Raw genomic sequence first — 24,872 nt, 5'->3', positions numbered from 1 at the left:
ACCGTTATCAATACTCGCACCAGCACCATTAACACCAGTATTTAACCACCATTAATAGAACCCGTACTACTACCATTATTACCACCACCTTTAACATTAACAATACTCACAGCAGCACCATTAACACCAGCATTTAACCACCATTAATGGAACCAGTACTACTAACATTATTACCACCACCTTTACCATTATCAATACTCGCACCAGCACCATTAACACCAGCATTTAACCACCATTAATGGAACCAGAACTACTAACATTATTACCACCACCTTTACCATTATCAATACTCACAGCAGCACCATTAACACCAGCATTTAACCACCATTAATGGAACCAGTACTACTACCATTATTACCACCACCTTTACCATTATCAATACTCACACCAGCACCATTAACACCAGCATTTAACCACCATTAATAGAACCAGTACTACTCCATTATTACCACCACCTTTACCATTATCAATACTCACACCAGCACCATTAACACCAGCATTTAACCACCATTAATGGAACCAGTACTACTACCATTATTACCACCACCTTTACCGTTATCAATACTCACACCAGCACCATAAACACCAGCATTTAACCACCATTAATAGAACCAGTACTACTACCATTATTATCACCACCTTTACCGTTATCAATACTCGCACCAGCACCATTAACACCAGCATTTAACCACCATTAATAGAACCAGTACTACTACCATTATTACCACCACCTTTACCATTATCAATACTCGCACCAGCACCATTAACACCAGCATTTAACCACCATTAATGGAACCAGTACTACTACCATTATTACCACCACCTTTACCATTATCAATACTCACACCAGCACCATTAACACCAGCATTTAACCACCATTAATAGAACCAGTACTACTACCATTATTACCACCACCTTTACCATTATCAATACTCGCACCAGCACCATTAACACCAGCATTTAACCACCATTAATGGAACCAGTACTACTACCATTATTACCACCACCTTTACCATTATCAATACTCGCACCAGCACCATTAACACCAGCATTTAACCACCATTAATAGAACCAGTACTACTACCATTATTACCACCACCTTTACCATTATCAATACTCGCACCAGCACCATTAACACCAGCATTTAACCCCCATTAATGGAACCAGTACTACTCCATTATTATCCCCACCTTTACCATTATCAATACTCGCACCAGCACCATTAACACCAGCATTTAACCACCATTAATAGAACCAGTACTACTACCATTATTACCACCACCTTTACCATTATCAATACTCGCACCAGCACCATTAACACCAGCATTTAACCACCATTAATGGAACCAGTACTACTACCATTATTACCACCACCTTTACCATTATCAATACTCACACCAGCACCATTAACACCAGCATTTAACCACCATTAATGGAACCAGTACTACTACCATTATTACCACCACCTTTACCATTATCAATACTCACACCAGCACCATTAACACCAGCATTTAACCACCATTAATAGAACCAGTACTACTACCATTATTACCACCACCTTTACCATTATCAATACTCACACCAGCACCATTAACACCAGCATTTAACCACCATTAACAGAACCAGTACTACTACCATTATTACCACCACCTTTACCATTATCAATACTGCACCAGCACCATTAACACCAGCATTTAACCACCATTAATAGAACCCGTACTACTACTGTTAGAATTGGGGGTCTCTGGTTGGCGCAAGTAGGTACTTGTGACAAGCAGGGACCCTCTCCTCCAAGTCAGGGCAAAGGATGACCCTTCAGAATTACCCTTGCTCACCCTCTAGGTGCGTGGCGTGAGCAGCCAAGGCTATTCTTCAGGCGTTAGTCAGTTAAGCATTTGTAGTCACACACACAGTAAAATATACCAATCCCCCCACAAATGGACACCAGGCTGTGAGTATATAAAATTAAATATACTCTTTAGAACAGACTTATCACAAGATCAAATAACGTTTCTGTATGCCCACAGGTTGTAAATAGGCAAGCTCTCTTTTAGTTGTAGTTCAAAATGCACTGTTCTTATCTCAAGTTGTATTCCACAGTGTTCCCTTAATTCCTTGTTCGTTTCTGCCCAGATTGTGCACTTTTCCACCCCTCTAGGCCATATGGGGTTTGGTTATGCACTCTGCCGCGCTTCGCGGCGCCTCAGACGGGTGATCTCCCGACCCCCTCCCAAGTCTCACGCTTCTTGCGTAGGGCGCGATCGGCCCGGCCGGGTCTCTTGGAGCGGATGGCCCCCCTGGTCTGCGGGACCCACACGGGGGGGGAACACCGACCTCAAAGCTGTCCAGGAGGAGGGGAGGCCCCAGGACCCAGCGCAGCCCCAGTCACTCGGGCAGGGGCTCAGATTGCAGCCTCGGCTTCCCGACAACTAAAGGATTCCAGCGGGAGGGGCTGGAGCGCTCTCGCAGCGCGGAGCTGCAGGCAGGCACACAGAGAGTGGTGCGAGTCAGCTGGAAAGGGCGGCTCGCACCACAGCTGATCTTTAGGCCGGGGGGCACTTATGAACAGAGCAGTGGGCAGGAAACAAAGGAGGTCAAGTAACGTTGCGGGCCACGAGCCCGATGACAGTCTCGGTGGCGCTTTTTCTCTGTTGGCAGATGCGAGGTGCCCAGCGGCTCTCAGGCAGAGCGAGGCTGGCACCCGCGGCGTCCGGACAGCGGGGGTCTGTCCCCTGGGTCTGTTTTAGTCCGGCAAAGGATTTCTGGCGGGAGGGTGAGGCACCGCAGCGAGCCTTCCCAGGCGGTCGACACAGCGATCCCCTCAGCGGGGGAAGGGCGGCTCAACGGAGCGGAGCTCTTCCTCGGCAGGGACGAGACGACACAGTCGGTCACGGCCTGAGGGAGGGGCTGGGGGGCACCACAGCAGCGAGCCTTCCCAGGCGGTCAACACAGCGATCTCCTCAGCGGGGGGAGAGCGGCTCAACGGAGCGGAGCTCTTCCTCGGCGGGGACGAGGAGACACAGTCGGTCACGGCCTCAGGGAGGGGCTGGGGGGCACCACAGCAGCGAGCCTTCCCAGGCGGTCAACACAGCGATCTCCTCAGCGGGGGGAGAGCGGCTCAACGGAGCGGAGCTCTTCCTCGGCGGGGACGAGGAGACACAGTCGGTCACGGCCTCAGGGAGGGGCTGGGGGGCACCAAGGTCACAGCTCCGGCAGTAGTAGATATCCCGGTTAATTACCGGCAGACGAGCAGAGGGCAGGTTGAGCCAGATGGTCCTGTGGCTCAGGTCAGGGGGCAAGCTCAGTCAAGCCCTTGGAGAATGTTTAAGCACAAAGAAGCAAAGTCTTTTCTTATCAAGTCTTTTCCTCTCCTTTCTCAGCAAGGCAAGCAGCAGGCCAGTTCTCCCAGCGTCTCTTCTCCTTCTAGGCGGGCAGAGGTCCTTCGTGGTAAAACAGGATTCTAATTTACAAGGAGCAGGGCTCCTACTTTTACACACAGTTTCTTTTGTTCTTACAGGCCAGGGGGGCCTTTGCCTAACTGCTCTCAGTTCCTGAGCACTTGTGGTGGGTACTTCTGCTTCTGCATTTAGTGTGAGGGCAGGCACATCAGCCGCTCCCCAGGGGGGCGGAGCCGGCATTGTGAAGACAGGGGCAGCCTGAGCACTTTGTTGACAAGCTTCGGTCCTTCCTGGGCCAGGTGCAGGCTGAGTCATCAGTCGCTCCCCAGGAGGGCGGAGCCAGCATTGTGGGGGCAGAGCACAGCCTGATGCTTCACTCAGGGGAAACTCCCACCACCCACTAAGGTGTCATCCTGCTATTCACAACCTGTCAACTCCCAGCCCTGTCACTCACCCACTCAGACAGTCAGATACACACAAGAGCAGAGGCGGGCTGAAATGGTTAGACAAGCAAATGCTAACTTTCTAAAAGTAGCATTTGCAAACCCAGGATATTAAAATAAACTTTACTAAAAGAAGTATTTTATTATTCTGAGTTCAGGCATACTAAACATTAATTTCTACCATGTTCCCTGAGCCTGCTGGGATTATAGAGTGTAATAATTCCAGCAGCCCATCTGGCCTAGAAGGGAACTGGTAGCCTTACAATAGTGAAAAACGAATTTGGCAGTAATTCACTATTAGAACATGCCACACACATCAGGGCATGTTCTACCTTATACTTACAATGCACCCTGCCCTCAGGCCTACCATAGGGGTGACTAATATGAAGTTAAGGGAAGGTTTAGGGGCTGGCAAGTGTGTGCACTTGCCCAGCCAGCATGACAGTACCAGACTGCACGCAGGTTCTGCAATGGCAGACCCTAGACACATTTTAAGGCTGCTTCTGTGGGTGGCGCAATCAGCGCTGCAGGCCCACTAGCAGTATTGGCATTCACAAGCCCTGGCACTCCTGGTGCACTTTACTAGGGACTGACAGTAAATCCAATGAACCAATCATGGACATCAATCACATGTATACTTTTCACAGGGAGAGCATATGCACTTTAGCACTGGGCAGCAGTGGTAAAAGTGCCCAGAGTCATTAAACCAACAAAAACAGGTCAGAGAGAGTATTGGAGGAAGGCAAAAAGTTTAGGGATGACCCTGCCAAGAGGCCCAGGTCCAACACAACCCCCTTCCAGCCAAAACGCAGGGTAGACCAATCACCACTGTGATGGGCTTCCCTGCTTTGGGCGATAGAACCTGGACCTGGCCCGCAACAGCAGGGGCACATTCCAGTTCTACGCCAATCTGAACCTATTTCAAATCCTCTGTCCATACTCTCAGGGTCCACCAAGCCAATCCCTGGGGCACCCTTTTCTTCCTCTGTGGACACCACCTGTGCAGCCTCTAACCTTAACTGGCTCACAGGTGTGTCCCAACAGGCAGTCATCAAATCACAGTGGCCACTGACGGTAGTCAGGGCTGAGACCCAGGCCTCATGCCTCTCAGGGCTCTCAAACCTCTGTGGCCTCAGAGAGCGGGGGGCAGTAGCCCCAGGTGCTTGGCACCCTTTGTCCACTCTCCCTCCTGTCAGGTCAGGTATGCCATCCTGGCACTGACTCACCAGCCCCAGGCCTGTACCTGGCTGCTGGACCAAAGACTGGGGTGGGCTCTCCCACAACCGGTCCTCCTCCTTGGGGCTCTGTACCCTCCCACCTGGAGTGGTACCCCCTTCTAGAATTGTCAGGGCACCTGTGGCAGGTGATCTGCACAATTCTCCCACCAGTTCAGGGGTGCTATCCTGCAACTGGGGCACCAGGTCAGGGGGGACACCCTGCACCTGGCCCTTAAACCTAGGGTCTAAACCCTCAAGTCGCACCGGGGTCAGAGGCGAGGACTCCCTCCCTCTGCACCCCCTTCCAGAGTACTGCCCACTCCCAACTGGAGTGGTACCCCTAGAAGGGACATGGGCCAGGACACTGATTACAGTGGTCCCACCCTCCAGGTCAGACAACACCTGAACCTGACTCTCCAACTCAGGGACCCAACCCTGCAGTTGAACAATTGCCTGGCGCACCAGGACTTCCCGGGGAGCACGCATGCCCCCCCTGAGGGTGGCACATAGCTCATGTGCCGTGCGACAGTCTACCTGGCGCAGATCTCCCAACCCCTGTCCCTCTGACAGTGCGGGAAGATCCCCCAGGACAGAAGTGGTGTCCCCCTGGTCATTCACTGGGGACGCAGCCCTGCTGGCTGGCCCCTGACCCAATGGTTCTTCCACTGGGGACTCTTTTCCCCTCTCGCCCCTCTTTCTGGACTTCTGCACCCTCCCAACTGGAGTGGTACTGCCAGACACCAGAACTACTGGAGCCCTGTTTACAGAGCCTCCACGTTCTCTAGCCACTGGGGGATCCCCCTTAAAGGGTGACTCATCCGGACAGCCTAGGCTCCCCACCTGGTGTTCCCTTAAAGAACCATCCAGGCTCTGAGACTGAGGTTGGGCACTACCGGGACCAATCCCATTCTCACTCCTTCCCCTTAAGGACAGGACGTGAGGCCCTACACCCCTCTCACTGCTACAGGACCTAGCTGGGCTACTCTGCGCCACTTCCACCACTCTGGGCTGGAAGATACCTGAGCCACTCCCCACAGGAACACACCCCAATGCCTCTCCAGACCCTCTGGAATCCACCACAAGGTCTGCCTCCAATGTGAGCTCCCTGGGGTCAGAGAACTCACTCTCAAACCGGTGTTGGCATAGCTCTGGAAAACTGGGACTTAAAGTATGCTCTCCCACAATTGGATTACACAGCCCCCTAGCAGGGTTAACCAAATTATCCTTCACCTCACCATCCAGCGCCTCACACACATACTCCACACCATCCTTCTGAGACTGGCCAGACAGTAGCGAACTGTCTCTGTCACACAACCCACACTCTTCTGGGCGGTCCTTACACTCACCCACCAGGACCTCAACCATGGGGGAATCCCTCCCACCACTAGGACCATGAACTCCTACGCCAGCAACCCTATTCCCTTCAGGGACGCTGCGCACTACTGGAGCTACCTCATGCCCTTGAACCTCCTGGTGTAAGTTAACCCCCTCCAAGTCAGGTGCCATATCTCTAGGTGCGCGCGCTATGCTGTCAGCACTAGATACCTGAATGTTGCTGCCACCAGCTGAGCTGGACTCCACCTCCAGCCCAGCAAAGCTCAATCTGCGAGCTACACAAATCTCTGGATGTTGGGCTGAGGCCCTCCTGGCTTCAAGCTCCAAATCAAGTTCTTTCATCCTCAAGTAGTGATCTCTTTGGCGTTTTAGCGCCTCCATGGCTAATTTTTGGCTTTCCATTGCCAATTTATGCTTGTCCATTTCCATTTGTCCTTTTAATTTCGCCATCTCTATTTCATGCGCCCTGGTTGCTGCCCTGTCTGCCAACTCCTCTGGCGACAGGCATCTGGTTGCTGCCTTTTCCATCCTCACTGAACCAGGCATGACGTTTCACAAGCACATGGAGATCTCCCAGCAAAATTATAAAAATGGAAACCTGTGGCTACGTTATATATCTGCTCTCACTATGTGGTGATCAGTAATTCACTGTATGCAAACTACAAATGCAAATTCGCAAATCCTCACTGCTGCGTCCAATGTTAGAATTGGGGGTCTCTGGTTGGCGCAAGTAGGTACTTGTGACAAGCAGGGACCCTCTCCTCCAAGTCAGGGCAAAGGATGACCCTTCAGAATTACCCTTGCTCACCCTCTAGGTGCGTGGCGTGAGCAGCCAAGGCTATTCTTCAGGCGTTAGTCAGTTAAGCATTTGTAGTCACACACACAGTAAAATATACCAATCCCCCCACAAATGGACACCAGGCTGTGAGTATATAAAAATACGCTTCTTTATGTAAAAATTAAATATACTCTTTAGAACAGACTTATCACAAGATCAAATAACGTTTCTGTATGCCCACAGGTTGTAAATAGGCAAGCTCTCTTTTAGTTGTAGTTCAAAATGCACTGTTCTTATCTCAAGTTGTATTCCACAGTGTTCCCTTAATTCCTTGTTCGTTTCTGCCCAGATTGTGCACTTTTCCACCCCTCTAGGCCATATGGGGTTTGGTTATGCACTCTGCCGCGCTTCGCGGCGCCTCAGACGGGTGATCTCCCGACCCCCTCCCAAGTCTCACGCTTCTTGCGTGGGGCGCGATCGGCCCGGCCAGGTCTCTTGGAGCGGATGGCCCCCCTGGTCTGCGGGACCCACACGGGGGGGGAACACCGACCTCAAAGCTGTCCAGGAGGAGGGGAGGCCCCAGGACCCAGCGCAGCCCCAGTCACTCGGGCAGGGGCTCAGATTGCAGCCTCGGCTTCCCGACAACTAAAGGATTCCAGCGGGAGGGGCTGGAGCGCTCTCGCAGCGCGGAGCTGCAGGCAGGCACACAGAGAGTGGTGCGAGTCAGCTGGAAAGGGCGGCTCGCACCACAGCTGATCTTTAGGCCGGGGGGCACTTATGAACAGAGCAGTGGGCAGGAAACAAAGGGGGTCAAGTAACGTTGCGGGCCACGAGCCCGATGACAGTCTCGGTGGCGCTTTTTCTCTGTCGGCAGATGCGAGGTGCCCAGCGGCTCTCAGGCAGAGCGAGGCTGGCACCCGCGGCGTCCGGACAGCGGGGGTCTGTCCCCTGGGTCTGTTTTAGTCCGGCAAAGGATTTCTGGCGGGAGGGTGAGGCACCGCAGCGAGCCTTCCCAGGCGGTCAACACAGCGATCCCCTCAGCGGGGGAAGGGCGGCTCAACGGAGCGGAGCTCTTCCTCGGCGGGGACGAGAGGACACAGTCGGTCACGGCCTGAGGGAGGGGCTGGGGGGCACCACAGCAGCGAGCCTTCCCAGGCGGTCAACACAGCGATCTCCTCAGCGGGGGGAGAGCGGCTCAACGGAGCGGAGCTCTTCCTCGGCGGGGACGAGGAGACACAGTCGGTCACGGCCTCAGGGAGGGGCTGGGGGGCACCACAGCAGCGAGCCTTCCCAGGCGGTCAACACAGCGATCTCCTCAGCGGGGGGAGAGCGGCTCAACGGAGCGGAGCTCTTCCTCGGCGGGGACGAGGAGACACAGTCGGTCACGGCCTCAGGGAGGGGCTGGGGGGCACCAAGGTCACAGCTCCGGCAGTAGTAGATATCGCGGTTAATTACCGGCAGACGAGCAGAGGGCAGGTTGAGCCAGATGGTCCTGTGGCTCAGGTCAGGGGGCAAGCTCAGTCAAGCCCTTGGAGAATGTTTAAGCACAAAGAAGCAAAGTCTTTTCTTATCAAGTCTTTTCCTCTCCTTTCTCAGCAAGGCAAGCAGCAGGCCAGTTCTCCCAGCGTCTCTTCTCCTTCTAGGCGGGCAGAGGTCCTTCGTGGTAAAACAGGATTCTAATTTACAAGGAGCAGGGCTCCTACTTTTATACACAGTTTCTTTTGTTCTTACAGGCCAGGGGGGCCTTTGCCTAACTGCTCTCAGTTCCTGAGCACTTGTGGTGGGTACTTCTGCTTCTGCATTTAGTGTGAGGGCAGGCACATCAGCCGCTCCCCAGGGGGGCGGAGCAGGCATTGTGAAGACAGGGGCAGCCTGAGCACTTTGTTGACAAGCTTCGGTCCTTCCTGGGCCAGGTGCAGGCTGAGTCATCAGTCGCTCCCCAGGAGGGCGGAGCCAGCATTGTGGGGGCAGAGCACAGCCTGATGCATCATTCAGGGGAAACTCCCACCACCCACTAAGGTGTCATCCTGCTATTCACAACCTGTCAACTCCCAGCCCTGTCACTCACCCACTCAGACAGTCAGATACACACAAGAGCAGAGGCGGGCTGAAATGGTTAGACAAGCAAATGCTAACTTTCTAAAAGTAGCATTTGCAAACCCAGGATATTAAAATAAACTTTACTAAAAGAAGTATTTTATTATTCTGAGTTCAGGCATACTAAACATTAATTTCTACCATGTTCCCTGAGCCTGCTGGGATTATAGAGTGTAATAATTCCAGCAGCCCATCTGGCCTAGAAGGGAACTGGTAGCCTTACAATAGTGAAAAACGAATTTGGCAGTAATTCACTATTAGAACATGCCACACACATCAGGGCATGTTCTACCTTATACTTACAATGCACCCTGCCCTCAGGCCTACCATAGGGGTGACTAATATTAAGTTAAGGGAAGGTTTAGGGGCTGGCAAGTGTGTGCACTTGCCCAGCCAGCATGACAGTACCAGACTGCACGCAGGTTCTGCAATGGCAGACCCTAGACACATTTTAAGGCTGCTTCTGTGGGTGGCGCAATCAGCGCTGCAGGCCCACTAGCAGTATTGGCATTCACAAGCCCTGGCACTCCTGGTGCACTTTACTAGGGACTGACAGTAAATCCAATGAACCAATCATGGACATCAATCACATGTATACTTTTCACAGGGAGAGCATATGCACTTTAGCACTGGGCAGCAGTGGTAAAAGTGCCCAGAGTCATTAAACCAACAAAAACAGGTCAGAGAGAGTATTGGAGGAAGGCAAAAAGTTTAGGGATGACCCTGCCAAGAGGCCCAGGTCCAACAACTACCATTATTACCACCACCTTTACCATTATCAACACTCACACCAGCACCATTAACAGCAGCATTTAACCACCATTAATGGAACCAGTACTACTACCATTATTACCACCACCTTAACCATTATCAATACTCACACCAGCACCATTAACACCAGCATTTAACCACCATTAATGGAACCAGTACTACTACCATTATTACCACCACCTTTACCGTTATCAATACTCACACCAGCACCATTAACACCAGCATTTAACCACCATTAATAGAACCCGTACTACTACCATTATTACCACCACCTTTACCATTATCAATACTCGCACCAGCACCATTAACACCAGCATTTAACCACCATTAATAGAACCAGTACTACTACCATTATTACCACCACCTTTACCATTATCAATACTCGCACCAGCACCATTACCACCAGCATTTAACCACCATTAATAGAACCAGTACTACTACCTTTATTACCACCACCTTTACCATTATCAATACTCACACCAGCACCATTACCACCAGCATTTAACCACCATTAATAGAACCAGTACTACTACCATTATTACCACCACCTTTACCATTATCAATACTCGCACCAGCACCATTACCACCAGCATTTAACCACCATTAATGGAACCAGTACTACTACCATTATTACCACCACCTTTACCGTTATCAATACTCACACCAGCACCATTAACACCAGCATTTAACCACCATTAATAGAACCCGTACTACTACCATTATTACCACCACCTTTACCATTATCAATACTCGCACCAGCACCATTAACACCAGCATTTAACCACCATTAATAGAACCAGTACTACTACCATTATTACCACCACCTTTACCATTATCAATACTCGCACCAGCACCATTACCACCAGCATTTAACCACCATTAATAGAACCAGTACTACTACCTTTATTACCACCACCTTTACCATTATCAATACTCACACCAGCACCATTAACACCAGCATTTAACCACCATTAAAAGAACCAGTACTACTACCATTATTACCACCACCTTTACCATTATCAATACTCGCAGCAGCACCATTAACACCAGCATTTAACCACCATTAATAGAACCAGTACTACTACCATTATTACCATCACCTTTACCATTATCAATACTCGCACCAGCACCATTAACACCAGCATTTAACCACCATTAATGGAACCAGTACTACTACCATTATTACCACCACCTTTACCATTATCAATACTCACACCAGCACCATTAACACCAGCATTTAACCACCATTAATAGAACCAGTACTACTCCATTATTATCCCCACCTTTACCATTATCAATACTCACACCAGCACCATTAACACCAGCATTTAACCACCATTAATGGAACCAGTACTACTACCATTATTACCACCACCTTTACCATTATCAATACTCACACCAGCACCATTACCACCAGCATTTAACCACCATTAATAGAACCCGTACTACTACCATTATTACCACCACCTTTACCATTATCAACACTCGCCCCAGCACCATTAACACCAGCATTTAACCACCATTAATAGAACCCGTACTACTACCATTATTACCACCACCTTTACCATTATCAATACTCACACCAGCACCATTAACACCAGCATTTAACCACCATTAATAGAACCCGTACTACTACCATTATTATCCCCACCTTTACCATTATCAATACTCGCACCAGCACCATTAACACCAGCATTTAACCACCATTAATAGAACCCGTACTACTACCATTATTACCACCACCTTTACCATTATCAATACTCGCACCAGCACCATTAACACCAGCATTTAACCACCATTAATAGAACCAGTACGACTACCATTATTACCACCACCTTTACCATTATCAATACTCACACCAGCACCATTAACACCAGCATTTAACCACCATTAATGGAACCAGTACTACTACCATTATTACCACCACCTTTACCATTATCAATACTCGCACCAGCACCATTAACACCAGCATTTAACCACCATTAATAGAACCAGTACTACTACCATTATTACCACCACCTTTACCATTATCAATACTCACAGCAGCACCATTAACACCAGCATTTAACCACCATTAATAGAACCAGTACTACTACCATTATTACCACCACCTTTACCATTATCAATACTCACACCAGCACCATTAACACCAGCATTTAACCACCATTAATTGAACCAGTACTACTCCATTATTATCACCACCTTTACCATTATCAATACTCACAACAGCACCATTAACACCAGCATTTAACCACCATTAATGGAACCAGTACTACTCCATTATTATCCCCACCTTTACCGTTATCAATACTCACACCAGCACCATTAACAGCAGCATTTAACCACCATTAATGGAACCAGTACTACTCCATTATTACCACCACCTTTACCATTATCAATACTCACACCAGCACCATTAACACCAGCATTTAACCACCATTAATAGAACCAGTACTACTCCATTATTACCACCACCTTTACCATTATCAATACTCACATCAGCACCATTAACACCAGCATTTAACCACCATTAATGGAACCAGTACTACTACCATTATTACCACCACCTTTACCATTATCAATACTCACACCAGCACCATTAACACCAGCATTTAACCACCATTAATAGAACCAGTACTACTCCATTATTATCCCCACCTTTACCATTATCAATACTCACACCAGCACCATTAACACCAGCATTTAACCACCATTAATAGAACCAGTACTACTACCATTATTACCACCACCTTTACCATTATCAATACTCACAGCAGCACCATTAACACCAGCATTTAACCACCATTAACAGAACCAGTACTACTACCATTATTACCACCACCTTTACCATTATCAATACTTACACCAGCACCATTAACACCAGCATTTAACCACCATTAATAGAACCAGTACTACTACCATTATTACCACCACCTTTACCATTCCCTCATTGGAGCCCTGTGTATGCTTCATTCATTCATTCATTGTGTAGTTCCCTACTTGGAGCTCTGGGTGTGCTTCATTCATTCTTTGGTTCGTTCCCTACTTGGAGCCCTGTGTTTGCTTCATTCATTTATTGTGTAGTGCCCTCATTGGAGACCTGTGTGTGCTTCATTCATTCATTGTGTAGTTCCCTCATTGTAGCCCTGTGTGTGCTTCATTCATTCATTCATTTCTTTCTGTAGCTCCCTGGTGGCAGTCACAGATGTCTCTTATTCATTCATTCTTTTCTTCACCACTGGGAGCTTCTTTGGTGTTGAATAATTAGTAATTATTCAGTCAATATTTTTTTCCTGTGGAGTTTGTTACAAACCATTTCAATGTAAAAATAAACGTATATTAATGTCTGATTCAGGATCATAGCAGGGTCCTGGGTTACTCTCGCTGAAGAACTAGTGTCACTCCTGTGGTAATCTTCATAGTTTCTCCACCAAAGGCATAATTTTAAAACATGTGTCCAGTCTCGAGTCTTCTAGGCGCTATTTCCGTTTCTGCTGCCAGAGGTAGGTGTGGCGTTCCCCTGACGCCTCCTGGGACAAGAGCAAATCAGACCTGTTACTGTTTAGATGTTTACTGTCCTCTTTAACAAGAAATAACTTTTTTAATTGTGAAGAAAAAAGACACCTGTGAAGCAAACCTTGCATTGGTGACCCCTGCACTGACCCCTGCACAGACCCCTACACTGTTCCAGTAACGGAATCCTATTCTGGTGAGATGGCTCAGTGAGCAAATGCACCTATCCCAGGGGACTGTGCTCAAACTTCCGGTCACGGAATCCTATTCTGGTGAGATGGCTCAGTGAGCAAATGCACCTATCCCAGGGGACTGTGCTCAACCTTCAGTTCACGGGCTCCTATTCTGGTGAGATGGCTCAGTGAGCAAATGCACCTATCCCAGGGGACTGTGCTCAAACTTCCGGTCACGGAATCCTATTCTGGTGAGATGGCTCAGTGAGCAAATGCACCTATACCAGGGGACTGTGCTCAACCTTCCGGTCACCGGCTCCTATTCTGGTGAGATGGCTCAGTGAGCAAAAGCACCTATCCCAGGGGACTGTGCTCAACCTTCCGGTCACCGGCTCCTATTCTGGTGAGATGGCTCAGTGAGCAAATGCACCTATCCCAGGGGACTGTGCTCAACCTTCCGGTCACTGGCTCCTGTTCTAGTGAGATGGCTCAGCGAGCAAATGCACCTATCCCAGGGGACTGTGCTCAACCTTCCGGTCACTGGCTCCTATTCTGGTGAGATGGCTCAGTGAGCAAATGCACCTATCCCAGGGGACTGTGCTCAACCTTCAGTTCACGGGCTCCTATTCTGGTGAGATGGCTCAGCGAGCAAATGCATCTATCCCAGGGGACTGTGCTCAAACTTCCAGTCACAGGCTCCTATTCTGGTGAGTTGGCTCAGTGAGCAAAAGCACCTATCCTAGGGGACTGTGCTCAACCTTCCGGTAACGGAATCCTATTCTGGTGAGATGGCTCAGTGAGCAAATGCACCTATCCCAGGGGACTGTGCTCAACCTTCAGTTCACGGGCTCCTATTCTGGTGAGATGGCTCAGTGAGCAAATGCACCTATCCCAGGGGACTGTGCTCAACCTTTCAGTCACAGGCTCCTATTCTGGTGAGATGGCTCAGTGAGCAAAAGCACCTATCCTAGGGGACTGTGCTCAACCTTCCGGTAACGGAATCCTATTCTGGTGAGATGGCTCAGTGAGCAAATGCACCTATCCCAGGGGACTGTGCTCAAACTTCCGGTCACGGAATCCTATTCTGGTGAGATGGCTCAGTGAGCAAATGCACCTATCCCAGGGGACTGCGCTCAACCTTCCAGTCACAGGCTCCTATTCTGGTGAGATGGCTCAGTGAGCAAAAGCACCTATCCTAGGGGACTGTGCTCAACCTTCCGGTAACGGAATCCTATTCTGGTGAGATGGCTCAGTGAGCAAATGCACCTATCCCAGGGGACTGTGCTCAAACTTCCGGTCACGGAATCCTATTCTGGTGAGATGGCTCAGTGAGCAAATGCACCTATCCCAGGGGACTGTGCTCAACCTTCCGGTCACCGGCTCCTATTCTGGTGAGATGGCTCAGTGAGCAAAAGCACCTATCCCAGGGGACTGTGCTCAACCTTCCGGTCACCGGCTCCTATTCTGGTGAGATGGCTCAGTGAGCAAATGCACCTATCCCAGGGGACTGTGCTCAACCTTCCGGTCACTGGCTCCTGTTCTAGTGAGATGGCTCAGCGAGCAAATGCACCTATCCCAGGGGACTGTGCTCAACCTTCAGCTCACAGGCTCCCACTCTGGTGAGACGGCTCAGTGAGCAAATGCATCTATCCCAGGGGACTGTGCTCAACCTTGCGGTCACGGGCTCCTATTCTGGTGAGATGGCTCAGTGAGCAAATGCACCTATCCCAGGGGACTGTGCTCAACCTTCCGGTCACTGGCTCCTGTTCTAGTGAGATGGCTCAGCGAGCAAATGCACCTATCCCAGGGGACTGTGCTCAACCTTCAGCTCACAGGCTCCTACTCTGGTGAGACGGCTCAGTGAGCAAATGCACCTATCCCAGGGGACTGTGCTGAACCTTCAGCTCACGGGCTCCTGTTCTAGTGAAATGATATGATTAGTTCTGGTAAAACAAGCTGCGTAACACTCCTTCTGGACCACACCTAATGGCTGCTCTCCACAGCTACCACTTAGAGAGCTTTGTAAGGTTGTCTAAGACCAGTGAAATCACCGTAAGGGTTGTCTGGATTAGTGCAGGGTGCTTCACTTAAATAAGTGCGCATCATATACTAAGACAGCCTCCTACAGTAGTCTTCTACGATGGGATTTCACTATCATAAAGTGCTTATAAGCATCTTTGGGTTGAGCCACTTGGAGCCTCGCTTCACCAGTAGTTGATCTAAAAGCCTCTTCCACCAGCCTCTGTCTGATTTACTAATTAGCTCTGGGGTACTAAACAACTGAGGTTTACCGAACCCCCCCAGAGTTGTTTTACCCAAGGTATGCGATGACTTAGTTCCAAATGTATCCAATCAGTCACAATCATCCTGTTAAATTCCAATTCACTCTTAAGCCGTATTGAGAGCCAAAGAAGTGTTGGACGGAGTCAAACAAAATCAGTTATAAAATCTGCTCCCATTTCTTCATGGACAATTTCCTCTGGGACACTCTGGGGTATTCTTGATCGCTTTCTTTACATTTTGTTTTCAGGAGCTGGAATTGAACAGCAAGGCTTGTACCCCCAGATTGCCACACCAAACGCCACCGCGGGGACACACTTGGCATTGTAAATGTGTATAACTGATTTAATGTGACTGTGACCGAAACGTCTACTAAAGGAATCTATCCCATGGGCTGCCCCACTAAGAGATGGTATATGTGCTTTTATAGGTGGACCCAAGGCCCTCCATCAATTCATGTAGTGGGAGGAGTTAACGTGGTTCTTGTCCACCTCAGATCAGAGAGTCCTGGGCCAGCACAGCTGCTGTTCTCGGTATTTATACCTTGTTTTTAATACTGTTAGTAATAAATCCTTCGAATCGTTAATGTTTTAATCCCCCCTCTTTCTCTTTCTCGCTCCTTCTTAGCCTCCGTGACTGTGGGACCACCGGTGTTTCCTGTGCAGCTCTGGCCGCCGTCCTTCGCTCCAACCGCTCTTTGCTGGAACTGGACTTGAGTCAGAATGACCTGGGTGACGCTGGTGCGACCCTGCTCTGGGAGGCCCTGAAGCACCCGGACACCTGGCTGAAGAAGATCCGGTAAGGAGCAGGAGGGGGGGAGGGGCAAGGCTTTTCTCTATCAATAGGATTATTAATTCTCGTCCCTTCTTAGCCTCCATAGCTGTGGGATAACCGGTGCTTCCTGTGCAGCGCTGGCCGCCGCCCTTCGCTTCAACCGCTCTTTGCTGGACCTGGACTTGAGTTACAATCTCCTGGGTGCCGCTGCTGCGACCCGGATCTGTGACGCCCTGAAGCACTCAGACACCCGGCTGCAGAAGATCAAGTAAGAACCAGGAGGGGGGGGGCGCATTTCTCTCTCATCTGCATTTTGTATTTTCCTCGGTATTCATTGGCTCTGAGAGCAGCTTCTCTCCTTCCTATGTTTCTTACATGTAGGTTTCAACGTTAGTTCCCAGAAGCCTGTTTGAGGCGCTCTCAGGTTAGTTGGGGGTGAATTTAACCCAAGATGAAAAATTACCGTCAAACCATCTGCGAAACAGGTCAGTGTAAAATGAGAAATGAGGAGTGGGGAGCGAGGAGCGAGGAGCGAGGAGCGAGGAGTGAGGAGCGAGGAGTGAGGAGCGAGGAGCGAGGAGTGAGGAGCGAGGAGCGAGGAGCGAGGAGCGAGGAGCGAGGAGCGAGGGATGAGGAGCGAGGAGCGAGGAGCGAGGAGCGAGGAGCGAGGAGTGAGGAGCGAGGAGCGAGGAGCGAGGAGCGAGGAGCGAGGAGCGAGGAGCGAGGAGCGAGGGATGAGGAGCGAGGAGTGAGGAGTGAGGAGCGAGGAGCGAGGAGCGAGGAGCGAGGAGCGAGGAGCGAGGGATGAGGAGCGAGGAGCGAGGAGCGAGGAGCGAGGAGCGAGGAGCGAGGAGCGAGGAGCGAGGAGCGAGGAGCGAGGAGCGAGGAGCGAGGAGCGAGGAGCGAGGAGCGAGGAGCGAGGAGCGAGGAGCGAGGAGCGAGGGATGAGGAGCGAGGAGTGAGGAGCGAGGAGTGAGGAGTGAGGAGTGAGGAGCGAGGAGTGAGGAGTGAGGAGCGAGGAGCGAGGAGCGAGGAGCGAGGAGCGAGGAGCGAGGGATGAGGAGCGAGGAGCGAGGAGCGAGGAGCGAGGAGCGAGGAGTGAGGAGCGAGGAGCGAGGAGCGAGGAGCGAGGAGTGAGGAGCGAGGAGCGAGGAGCGAGGAGCGAGGAGCGAGGAGCGAGGGATGAGGAGCGAGGAGCGAGGAGCGAGGAGTGAGGAGCGAGGAGCGAGGAGCGAGGAGCGAGGAGCGAGGAGCGAGGAGCGAGGAGCGAGGAGTGAGGAGTGAGGAGCGAGGAGCGAGGAGCGAGGAGCGAGGAGCGAGGAGCGAGGGATGAGGAGCGAGGAGCGATGAGCGAGGAGCGAGGAGCGAGGAGCGAGGAGCGAGGGATGAGGAGAGGGGGAGTGAGGAGTGAGGAGTGAGGAGTGAGGAGTGAGGAGCGAGGAGTGAGGAGCGAGGAGTGAGGAGTGAGGAGCGAGGGGCGAGGGGCGAGGAGTGAGTGCTGCCCTGCGTTCCAACACCATCAGGTATGAGCTCTTAGTAAAACTAAGGTTGTAGATGTTATTTCTGAATTTGTAAAACGAATCCCCACATTCATTTTTTTAATTTGATTTATATTTTGATATCACAGACCAGGCTCTCTGGACATCAAAGCACCGAAAAGATGATTGTATACATCATCTGTTTACGGGAAAAGCTAGAATTCACAGCAAGATGCCTTGCAGTAGAGACATGGAGGGAATAAAAACAAGCATCCTTCCTCGAAATTTGAAATAATCAGAGCATTTTTGGGCAGACAGAAGGCTGAAAAAACAATCATAATGTAATGACTGGTTATCATTTAATGAGTGATAACGTGAGTGTCAGAAAGAACTCAAACAGCTTCTATTCATGTATCTGTGAATACTGAAGAAGACCTCGCCCGTTCGCCCTGCCTTCATCTCTAGTGCTGGGGGTCATCAGCTCAGCTTTCAAAGTGAAGTCCTGGTTTTAACCAAGACTCGCGGTAGTGCCTCTTAAACACATCCAGAGTAGGGAGAGCATGATCCCTGTGACTGTCCACAAATGATGTCAAGTGTCTTGGCCACACCTATCGCTACCCTGAACTATCGGGTACCACAGCCCGGTGCCAAATGCAGCTGAAAGGAGCAGCAGGGCCACCTCTGTCACTTATATTGAGGATGCAGCTGGGTCACCTCTGTCACTTATATTGAGGATGCAGCTGGGTCACCTCTGTCACTTATATAGAGGATGCAGCAGGGTCACCTCTGTCACTTATATTGAGGATGCAGCAGGGCCTCCTCTGTCCCTTATATTGAGGATGCAGCAGGGTCACCTCTGTCACTTATATTGAGGATGCAGCAGGGTCACCTCTGTCACTTATATTGAGGATGCAGCTGGGTCACCTCTGTCACTTATATAGAGGATGCAGCAGGGTCACCTCTGTCACTTATATTGAGGATGCAGCAGGACCGCCTCTGTCACTTATATTGAGGATGCAGCAGGGTCACCTCTGTCACATATATTGAGGATGCAGCAGGGTCACCTCTGTCACTTATATTGAGGATGCAGCAGGGTCACCTCTGTCACTAATATTGAGGATGCAGCAGGGTCACCTCTGTCACTTATATTGAGGATGCAGCAGGGTCACCTCTGTCACTTATATTGAGGATGCAGCAGGGCCACCTCTGTCACTTATATTGAGGATGCAGCAGGACCACCTCTGTCACTTACATTGAGGATGCAGTAGGGTCACCTCTGTCACTTATATTGAGGATGCAGCAGACTCACTTCTGTCACTTATATTGAGGATGCAGCAGGGTCACCTCTGACACTTAAATTGAGGATGCAGCAGGGTCACCTCTGTCACTTATATTGAGGATGCAGCAGGGTCACCTCTGTCACTTATATTGAGGATGCAGCAGGGCAACCTCTGTCTCTTATATTGAGGATGCAGCAGGACGACCTCTGTCACTTATATTGAGGATGCAGCAGGGCAACCTCTGTCTCATATATTGAGGATGCAGCAGGACCACCTCTGACACTTATATTGAGGATGCAGCAGGGCAACCTCTGTCTCATATATTGAGGATGCAGCAGGACCACCTCTGACACTTATATTGAGGATGCAGCAGGACCACCTCTGTCACTTATATTGAGGATGCAGCAGGGTCACCTCTGTCACTTATATTGAGGATGCAGCAGGGTCACCTCTGTCACTTATATTAAGGATGCAGCAGGACCACCTCTGACACTTATATTGAGGATGCAGCAGGGTCACCTCTGTCACTTATATTGAGGATGCAGCAGGGTCACCTCTGTCACTTATATTGAGGATGCAGCAGGGTCACCTCTGTCACTTATATTGAGGATGCAGCAGGACCACCTCTGTCACTTATATTGATGATGCAGCAGGACCAACTCTGTCTCTTATATTGAGGATGCAGCAGGGTCACCTCTGTCACTTATATTGAGGATGCACCAGGGCCACCTCTGTCACTTATATTGAGGATGCAGCAGGACCACCTTTGACACTTATACTTAGGATGCAGCAGGGTCACCTCTGTCACTTATATTGAGGATGCAGCAGGGTCACCTCTGTCCCTTATATTGAGGATGCAGCAGGGTCACCTCTGTCACTTATATTGAGGATGCAGCAGGGCAACCTCTGTCACTTATATTGAGGATGCAGCAGGGTCACCTTTGTCACTTATATTGAGGATGCAGCAGGACCACCTCTGTCACTTATATTGAGGATGCAGCAGGATCACCTCTGTCCCTTATATTGAGGATGCAGCAGGATCACCTCTGTCCCTTATATTGAGGATGCAGCAGGGTCACCTCTGTCACTTATATTGAGGATGCAGCAGGACCACCTCTGACACTTATATTGAGGATGCAGCAGTACCACCTCTGTCCCTTATATTGAGGATGCAGCAGGGCAACCTCTGTCACTTATATTGAGGATGCAGCAGGGTCACCTCTGTCCCTTATATTGAGGATGCAGCAGGACCACCTCTGTCCCTTATATTGAGGATGCAGCAGGGCAACCTCTGTCACTTATATTGAGGATGCAGCAGGGCAACCTCTGTCACTTATATTGAGGATGCAGCAGGACCACCTCTGTCCCTTATATTGAGGATGCAGCAGGACCACCTCTGTCCCTTATATTGAGGATGCAGCAGGGCAACCTCTGTCTCTTATATTGAGGATGCAGCAGGACGACCTCTGTCACTTATATTGAGGATGCAGCAGGACCACCTCTGTCACTTATATTGAGGATGCAGCAGGGTCACCTCTGTCACTTATATTGAGGATGCAGCAGGGTCACCTCTGTCACTTATATTGAGGATGCAGCAGGGCAACCTCTGTCACTTATATTGAGGATGCAGCAGGACCACCTCTGTCCCTTATATTGAGGATGCAGCAGGACCACCTCTGTCCCTTATATTGAGGATGCAGCAGGGCAACCTCTGTCACTTATATTGAGGATGCAGCAGGGCAACCTCTGTCACTTATATTGAGGATGCAGCAGGACCACCTCTGTCCCTTATATTGAGGATGCAGCAGGACCACCTCTGTCCCTTATATTGAGGATGCAGCAGGGCAACCTCTGTCACTTATATTGAGGATGCAGCAGGGCAACCTCTGTCACTTATATTGAGGATGCAGCAGGGTCACCTCTGTCACTTATATTGAGGATGCAGCAGGACCACCTCTGACTCTTATATTGAGGATGCAGCAGGACCACCTCTGTCACTTATATTGAGGATGCAGCAGGACCACCTCTGTCCCTTATATTGAGGATGCAGCAGGGCAACCTCTGTCACTTATATTGAGGATGCAGCAGGGCAACCTCTGTCTCTTATATTGAGGATGCATCAGGACGACCTCTGTCACTTATATTGAGGATGCAGCAGGGCAACCTCTGTCTCTTATATTGAGGATGCAGCAGGACCACCTCTGTCCCTTATATTGAGGATGCAGCAGGGTCACCTCTGTCACTTATATTGAGGATGCAGCAGGGCAACCTCTGTCACTAATATTGAGGATGCAGCAGGATCACCTCTGTCACTTATATTGAGGATACAGCAGGACCACCTCTGTCACCTATATATGAGGATGCAGCAGGGTCACCTCTGTCTCTTATATTGAGGATGCAGCAGGACGACCTCTGTCACTTATATTGAGGATGCAGCAGGGCAACCTCTGTCTCTTATATTGAGGATGCAGCAGGACCACCTCTGTCACTTATATTGAGGATGCAGCAGGGTCACCTCTGTCTCTTATATTGAGGATGCAGCAGGACCAACTCTGTCTCTGATATTGAGGATGCAGCAGGGTCACCTCTGTCTCTTATATTGAGGATCCAGCAGGACCACCTCTGTCACTTATATTGAGGATGCAGCAGGGTCACCTCTGTCACTTATATTGAGGATGCAGCAGGGTCACCTCTGTCACTTATATTGAGGATGCAGCAGGGTCACCTCTGTCCCTTATATTGAGGATGCAGCAGGACCAACTCTGTCTCTTATATTGAGGATGCAGCAGGACCACCTCTGTCACTTATATTGAGGATGCAGAAGGGTCACCTCTGTCACTTATACTGAGGATGCAGCAGGGCCACCTCTGTCACTTATATTGAGGATGCAGCAGGACCACCTCTGTCACTTATATTGAGGATGCAGCAGGACCACCTCTGTCCCTTATATTGAGGATGCAGCAGGATCACCTCTGTCACTTATATTGAGGATGCAGCAGGGTCACCTCTGACACTTATATTGAGGATGCAGCAGGGTCACCTCTGTCACTTATATTGAGGATGCAGCAGGACCACCTCTGTCACTTATATTGAGGATGCAGCAGGATCACCTCTGTCACTTATATTGAGGATGCAGCAGGGTCACCTCTGACACTTATATTGAGGATGCAGCAGGGTCACCTCTGTCACTTATATTGAGGATGCAGCAGGACCACCTCTGTCACTTATATTGAGGATGCAGCAGGACCACCTCTGTCACTTATATTGAGGATGCAGCAGGGTCACCTCTGTCTCTTATATTGAGGATGCAGCAGGGTCACCTCTGTCACTTATATTGAGGATGCAGCAGGACCACCTCTGTCACTTATATTGAGGATGCAGCAGGGTCACCTCTGTCACTTATATTGAGGATGCATCAGGGCCTCCTCTGTCCCTTATATTGAGGATGCAGCAGGACCAACTCTGTCTCTTATATTGAGGATGCAGCAGTGTCACCTCTGTCACTTATATTGAGGATGCAGCAGGGTCACCTCTGTCACTTATACTGAGGATGCAGCAGGGCCACCTCTGTCACTTATATTGAGGATGCAGCAGGACCACCTCTGTCACTTATATTGAGGATGCAGCAGGACCACCTCTGACACTTATATTGTGGATGCTGCAGGGTCACCTCTGTCACTTATATTGAGGATGCAGCAGGGTCACCTCTGTCACTTATATTGAGGATGCAGCAGGACCACCTCTGTCACTTATATTGAGGATGCAGCAGGACCAACTCTGTCTCCTATATTGAGGATGCAGCAGGACCACCTCTGTCACTTATATTGAGGATACAGCAGGGTCACTTCTGTCACTTATACTGAGGATGCAGCAGGGCCACCTCTGTCACTTATATTGAGGATGCAGCAGGACCACCTCTGACACTTATATTGAGGATGCAGCAGAACCACCTCTGTCACCCATATTGAGGATGCAGCAGGGCAACCTCTGTCACTTATATTGAGGATGCAGCAGGGTCACCTCTGTCACTTATATTGAGGATGCAGCAGGGCAACCTCTGTCACTAATATTGAGGATGCAGCAGGATCACCTCTGTCACTTATATTGAGGATACAGCAGGACCACCTCTGTCACCTATATATGAGGATGCAGCAGGGTCACCTCTGTCTCTTATATTGAGGATGCAGTCGGACCACCTCTGTCACTTATACTGAGGATGCAGCAGGGTCACCTCTGTCACTTATATTGAGGATGCAGCAGAACCACCTCTGTCACTTATATTGAGGATGCAGCAGGACCACCTCTGTCACTTATATTGAGGATGCAGCAGAACCACCTCTGTCACCCATATTGAGGATGCAGCAGGGCAACCTCTGTCACTTATATTGAGGATGCAGCAGGGTCACCTCTGTCACTTATATTGAGGATGCAGCAGGACCACCTCTGTCCCTTATATTGAGGATGCAGCAGGACGACCTCTGTCACTTATATTGAGGATGCAGCAGGGCAACCTCTGTCTCTTATATTGAGGATGCAGCAGGACGACCTCTGTCACTTATATTGAGGATGCAGCAGGGCAACCTCTGTCTCTTATATTGAGGATGCAGCAGGACCACCTCTGTCACTTATATTGAGGATGCAGCAGGGTCACCTCTGCCTCTTATATTGAGGATCCAGCAGGACCAACTCTGACACTTATACTGAGGATGCAGCAGGGTCACCTCTGTCACTTATACTGAGGATGCAGCAGGGTCACCTCTGTCACTTATACTGAGGATGCAGCAGGGCCACCTCTGTCACTTATATTGAGGATGCAGCAGGACCACCTCTGACACTTATATTGAGGATGCAGCAGGGTCACCTCTGTCACTTATATTGAGGATGCATCAGGGCCTCCTCTGTCCCTTATATTGAGGATGCAGCAGGACCAACTCTGTCTCTTATATTGAGGATGCAGCAGTGTCACCTCTGTCACTTATATTGAGGATGCAGCAGGGTCACCTCTGTCACTTATACTGAGGATGCAGCAGGGCCACCTCTGTCACTTATATTGAGGATGCAGCAGGACCACCTCTGTCACTTATATTGAGGATGCAGCAGGACCACCTCTGACACTTATATTGTGGATGCTGCAGGGTCACCTCTGTCACTTATATTGAGGATGCAGCAGGGTCACCTCTGTCACTTATATTGAGGATGCAGCAGGACCACCTCTGTCACTTATATTGAGGATGCAGCAGGACCAACTCTGTCTCCTATATTGAGGATGCAGCAGGACCACCTCTGTCACTTATATTGAGGATACAGCAGGGTCACTTCTGTCACTTATACTGAG

At 50.0% G+C, this 24,872-nt stretch overlaps 1 protein-coding gene across 1 annotated transcript in view; it reads left to right on the top strand.

Moving 5' to 3' along the window:
* The window catches only part of LOC144806092 (NACHT, LRR and PYD domains-containing protein 12-like), a 198,885-nt gene that overhangs the window by 75,502 nt on the left and 98,511 nt on the right, over nucleotides 1–24,872 (top strand). Inside the window, exons 6-7 of the mRNA XM_078672528.1 lie at nucleotides 16,633–16,803; nucleotides 16,886–17,047. Of these exons, the coding sequence (XP_078528654.1) occupies nucleotides 16,633–16,803; nucleotides 16,886–17,047 (333 nt within the window). The remainder of the gene's footprint in view (nucleotides 1–16,632; nucleotides 16,804–16,885; nucleotides 17,048–24,872) is intronic.

This window comes from Lissotriton helveticus (genome assembly GCF_964261635.1).
Source record: "Lissotriton helveticus chromosome 1_1 unlocalized genomic scaffold, aLisHel1.1 SUPER_1_unloc_44, whole genome shotgun sequence".
In the NCBI taxonomy this organism is placed as follows: domain Eukaryota; kingdom Metazoa; phylum Chordata; class Amphibia; order Caudata; family Salamandridae; genus Lissotriton; species Lissotriton helveticus.
This window is presented reverse-complemented; position numbering and strand designations above follow the sequence as displayed.